The 6,000-nt window shown below is 38.2% G+C and overlaps 1 protein-coding gene across 3 annotated transcripts in view; it reads left to right on the forward strand.

The window, feature by feature from the left end:
• The window catches only part of rasgrp3 (RAS guanyl releasing protein 3 (calcium and DAG-regulated)), a 72,112-nt gene extending 67,178 nt beyond the window's left edge, over positions 1–4,934 (forward strand). For 2 of the 3 annotated variants that reach the window (XM_049601191.1, XM_049601193.1), the window contains one exon: positions 2,433–4,934. In XM_049601191.1, coding sequence (XP_049457148.1) covers positions 2,433–2,441 — 9 coding nt within the window. In that variant the 3' untranslated portion in view covers positions 2,442–4,934. The remainder of the gene's footprint in view (positions 1–2,432) is intronic. The other variant, XM_049601192.1, reaches the window with a different exon arrangement.
• Positions 4,935–6,000: the final 1,066 nt, after the last annotated feature.

Genomic DNA, 6,000 nt, shown 5'->3' on the forward strand with positions numbered 1-6,000 from the left:
CATTAAAAATTCTCAGTCTCCAGTTGTTTTAATTATGATAGATTAATTTATTAAAATTCTTTACAGGTGATCTGTAATTTATGTTCATGGTTTATCCTCCATTTGACATGAATTCTCCTGTAAATCAGCATCATATCACTTTGACCTGTCCCCTCAACTACACAGGCTGAATAAACTGTGTTTGACTGTAAGGTTAATATTTTCAGAGGAAAAAAATACAAGACAACAGCTTTCACTAAAGATCAGTCAGATACAGTCAGGGCTTCACATTTGTACAAATGTTATTTTAAGAATCCTCACATCCCACTGACCACAAGTCTCTGTGTTGCTAAATACTTCAATAATTAAAAAAGTCCAGTGTTAATATACAGTAGACTCTGTATAGTTTATGATTAATGTATTCAGTCTGTGATGACTAAACTTTGTGCTGGGGCCGGATGTCCCACATTGTCCCTCACAAACCTACTCCTTGTTTCACATTTGGTTTATTGGGACCTGGTCACCCTACTTGTGTGTCAAAGTGCAGTTTCAGTGAGGTGACAGGCCCTGAAAACAAGCTAAAAAGGTTAAAAAAAATTACAATTAATATGTGATCTGAAAGTTGCTGAGACAACACTCTTTCCAGTAATTTTAAAAAGAATGGAATGTTAGAGGCTTGTCGATAATTATTTAGAGCTGGATGAAGGTTTGGTCTCCCAAGTGTTGGTTTAACATGTACAGACTGACAGGTGATCCAGCTGTGATGCAACTTTTACAACATACGTACATAAATTAGCAAACAAACTGCTCTGGTTTATTTTTTACATTATTTATTATTACTATTATTATTACTATTATGTCTGTAGCAGTTAAGTTGAATTATTACAAGTTTTATTATGCTTCCTCAGTGGCGACAGCTGTGGCTAGAGAGATTACCGTAAAACTTCAATTAATAGCCTGGGCTGTTATTCTCTAGAATCACTGAAATCAACAGGCTTATATTTTAGACAGGCATCTACATGGGGCAGGCCTTTAATTCCTTTCACCCAAAACTGTTGCTCTGCAAAGCTCAGGAAATACAATCAAACTGTTTGTTAAAACCAGTATGAATATTACTTGTGTGAAAATTAGGCTTTAAATAACATATCAATTATGAATCGTTCATTTGATCTAGATCCAACAGACAGCACATCAGAGAGAGAGAGAGAGAGAGAGAGAGAGAGAGAGAGGGGGGGTGGTAGAGCACTTGAGGACAGACAAAGCACCACTTTATCCTGTTAAAACAATACTTACAACTTGGATTCATTTTTATTAAAATTCCTTTTGATTTTTTTTTGTCTTAAGACCCTTCTGGACTAAAGGAATATAAATCACTCTGAGGACTGGACCCAATATTTGAGGTAGCCAACAACCTGGTTTTATACAGCCGAAGAACCTCTATAAAAGAAATGAACTGCTTGGCAACCAGACCAGTTGTCTAATTGAGACAGGCGTTGATTTGTCGCAATGTGTAGCCACACCGTGCTCGTAATAGGGACTAGGTTTTTAACTGAAGTTTTATGATATGTTTCTGGGTTGTCCATCCATCCATCCCATTCTCATGAATGCAACATCTCAAGAATGCCTTGAGAAAATGTCTTCAAATTTGGTACAAATGTCCACTTGGACTCAACAGTGAAGTAGTTAGATTTGGGTAGTCAAAGGTCAAAGTCACTTGGAACTTGCATCCATCTCATTCTCGTGAATGCAATATCTGAAAAACTCCTTGAAGGAAATTTTCACATTTTGGCACAAATTTTCCTCCATAACTGTATGTTCTGTACAACATCTATTGCAGGTCTGTCCTGGAAGAGGGATCCCTCCTCAGTTGCTCTTCCTGAGGTTTCTACCATTTTTTTGCCAGTTAAAGGTTTTTTGGGGGGGGAGTTTTTCCTGTCCTAAGGACAGAGGGATTTTGTATGCTGTAAAGCCCTCTGAGGCAAACTGTGATTTGTGATATTGGACTTGATAAATAAAATTGATAAACTGATGATAACTGATTTCTCCAGTATTTAATTTTATACAATTATTAAAACAAAAAATATGTCATGGTTTGTGCTAAATTTTAACCAACTTAGAATCTTAAAATTAAAAACTGTGCAAACTTGGCTAAGTTTTTATTGTATATAAGTGATTATGATAAGCCAATGAACTATAGACAATCTCATATCTATTCCCACAAGGTGCTAAAGAGCAGGACTAAAGCTGTCACAACTGTGAGGGAGTATGGCAAAGAAGGAAGGACACAAATGCAGACAGGATCAGATTAATTCTTTATTGCCATAATAGGGATACATGGACTTGCAGGCAGCAATAGTCCAAATTAGGCCGTTTTTAGGCACTTTACAGGTGTTTGATAAAAATGCCATAAATACAGAAACAAATGTTTAAATATCTCTGCTCTTCCTTTCCAGGACAGCTGACTTTGTCACATTGGTGAGGGTCGCTCCCAGCGTTCCAGAAAGCCCCTAGCGGCTGGGACCAGGAAGCTCTTCTCTCTGGGGGATGTGCTAGGCTGCCTGAGGTCCCCCTTCAGTGACCTGGAGTTATCATGTCCTCTCTAGACTTCAACACAGGCAGAGCTACATTGAAGGACATAATGTGTGGTCTCTGGGACAGATCACAAAGATGAAGGAGAGCAGCTCAGTAGATACTGGACTTGTCTAACACCTACTGTGAATTACATGGAATGACACCTCCATCCTGTGCACCCTAATCTGCTGGAGATCAGTGTAGTTTACTAAGACGTACTGTGACTTAGGTTTGAGTTTGATTCAGTATATACACAATATCAGCACTTGAGAAAGTGAGCTAGATTTGAATTCCAACTTGGGTACAGTTTGATAAAGTAAAAGCATGACCTGTAGGGAGCCCCAAGCAGGTTCTTAATTGTCACTTCCTGAGTTGGAATGATTAGAAAACACAAGATGGCTATGAAAGAGTGTAGATATTTCAATGGTGAGTTTAAAAAAAAGGGAAAGTCAAAATGAAAGTGAATGTGGAGGGCATCCAACCCTTCTGACATATAGAACGTTGATGATGGACGGTTCTGAAAACCCCAGGATTTTGTTAAATGATGTTTTTGAGTGTTGATTGTTAATGTTTTTATTTATTTATACAATATCTGCACTTGACAACTACAGAGTGTTAACCCTCCCACTGTCTTAAAGGTCCAGTGTGTACGATTTGGTGCCATCTAGCTGGTTGCCTAACTGAAACTTCTCCATGTGCCAAGCCTTCAGGAGAACTGTGGTGGCTAATGGGAAAATATAAACGGCCCTACCTAAAGCCAGTGTTTGATTTGTCCGTTCTGGGCCACAGTAGAAACAACATGGCGAACTCCATGTAAGAAGACTTGCTGTATGTAGACATAAACGGCTTATTCCAAAGTAACAAAAACACAACGATTCTGATTTTAAGGTGATTATAAACTAATGTAAACATAGTTATGAATATTATTTCTGCCAAAGGATGCCCCAAAATCCTACACATTGACCCTTTAAAGGTCACAAATGACTTACTCATGAGATTCACAGCAGATAACTGCCCCAAAATAACATTTTTTAGCATGGAATTGAAATCTGACCCTTGCATTAGAAAAAGTGAATCTTTTTTACAAAAGCTGTACAGAATAGGGTAGTCTGGTAAGACCATCTTGATGGCGTGAGCTTAACATCCTGTTTTGCTATCAGTCTGGACTCGGTGCTCCACCAAACACTTTCCAGAAATCAAAATCTAATGTGGGCCAGTCAGGGATCTGCACAGTGGTTGACAATGTAAGCAGCTAGTCAGGGACTGCGTTGTAATTGAGGACGTAAAATAATGGCTGGAGCTTTAAGAACAGTAATGGCGGCTTCCAAAGCAACAAGTGCTAACTCTAACATTAGCAGATTAAACACAACAAGTGAAGTTACTGCAGAAATAACAATAATGAAACAAGAACAAGAGTTTGTACTTGAGGAGTTTCTTGATAAAAAGAAAAAGTTTTCACTGTCCTTCCGACTGGGGCAAAAGGTTATCAGCTGTTTCTGTTGGTGATGAAGATGTTCTCTAGTGTTTTGTTATGCTGATTGGCTGAGGGAGTTTGTCTGTCGAGGTGAGTTTTCCCGCCCACTGAAAGTTTTAGGGGCAGACTGATACAGAGAGCAAAACAGAGTGCTGAGCTCATGTCATCAGGATGGTCTCACCAGGCTAATAATCGGGTATGTAAGATTTTGAATGCTCAAATAAAAGCAAATCAAAGAAATTAAGGGAAATACAATCCACATTGTTGTATGTATTTTCATTTTATGTATGCATTTGTTATATCATAATTAAATGCAGACAGTCGCAACCACAAATATAATCAAGTGCATCTCTCTCTCTTTTTTTTTAAACATGTATGTATTGAAGGTTTTCTCAGAGTTTTACAGAGAACAACAAAACACAAAAGGCACATTGTGTGGACACAAAAATAGACTTAAAAAGCAAACAAACAAAAAAACATAGGCCTCATTGTTGTAGTATCTAGGCTATAGGTTGGAATGTATTAGTCCATGAATTGACATAAATCCAGGAGTACCCTAACATAAAACATGCACAGTACCCATTGCATACCCATATACTAGGCCTGCAATTACAGTACAATTAGTACAATTGCATTGCACTAGCATAATTTAAAAAAAATAGATAAAAAGGGAAGAAAAAAGGAAAGACAGAAAATGTCAATTCAGTTTGCCATCAATCAACCATCCACATCCATATTGTTTCTTTCAAGGAATTTATGAAAGATGCTCCATATCTTCCAAAACTTATCAAGCCTGTTTTTTGCCGTATAACTGATCTTTTCCAAAGCTATGTAGAATGTCATTCCCTTTAGCCATTGTGAAGTGGCACAAGATGTATCTGATTTCCATGAGGAAGCTATACATTGCTTGGCTTCCAAAAAGCAAATACTAAGTAGACATCTTACTTTTTGGGAGGTGATAAAGCCACCTGGGTAAAGGTTTAGTAAGCATAATTTAGGATTGAGGGGCACTTCCTCACCAATGATTTGGCTCGCAAGATCCAAGATTTTTCTCCAAAATGTGAGAATCTGTGGACATTCCCACATACAATGGAAAAGTGTTCCCTTTTGGTCTTTGCATTTGGGGCAAGTATCAGGTATGTTGGGACAAAGTGGTGCAACTTAGATGGTGTTATATACAGTCTACTTATCCATTTACATTGTAATAATTTGGAGTTTGTATTTATTGATTGAGTTTGAGCTAGAAAACATGCTTCTGACATTCCTCCTCTGTTAGATTATCCTGCAGATCTGTCCTCCATGCATCTAGTAAGTTTTGTGGAGATTTTTTAGACTTGCTTACAAAAAGCTTGTACAATAAGGAGACCTTTCCCCTGGAATATAGAAACTTCAAAGTGAAATCTTCCAGACTGGGTTTGGGGGGGGGGCGTCAAACTATTACTTTATCTGGACAAGATAATGCTTCTAAGTTGCAAATATTTGAAGAAATGTTTTGCAGGAATCCCATACTTTGCTTTAAGTTCCTCAAATGAACTAAAAACCAAATTTTCATTGCAGAGGTCAGCTACTTTGGCTATTCCCTGGGATGCCCACACTTTAAACCCTGGGTCTGCTCTACCCGGTTGAAAGTCATCACTGCCAAAAACTGGCGTAAACAGTGAATTATGCCAAACCATTAAAGTGTTTCTGAGAAAATGATTTTTAGTCTTTTTAGTTAGTTTAGTTTTGTTTGCAGAGTATGTACACAATTAGTGCAGGGCTGTATACTGTGACATATATGTCGCACGTGTGATGGAAAAAAATGTTTGTGCAATGAATTTATTTGCCTAGTAGCATGCGTGCGACAGACTGCATGCGAGTCACTTGTGTGTGTGTGTGTGCGTGCGTGTGTGCGTGCGTGTGTGTGTATGTGTGTGTGTGGTCTGTTTTTTTCTCGTTTTTTTCACCAGACGACAAGAGCATTCACTGCCATGCAT

This window comes from Epinephelus fuscoguttatus, linkage group LG16 (genome assembly GCF_011397635.1).
Source record: "Epinephelus fuscoguttatus linkage group LG16, E.fuscoguttatus.final_Chr_v1".
NCBI lineage: Eukaryota > Metazoa > Chordata > Actinopteri > Perciformes > Serranidae > Epinephelus > Epinephelus fuscoguttatus.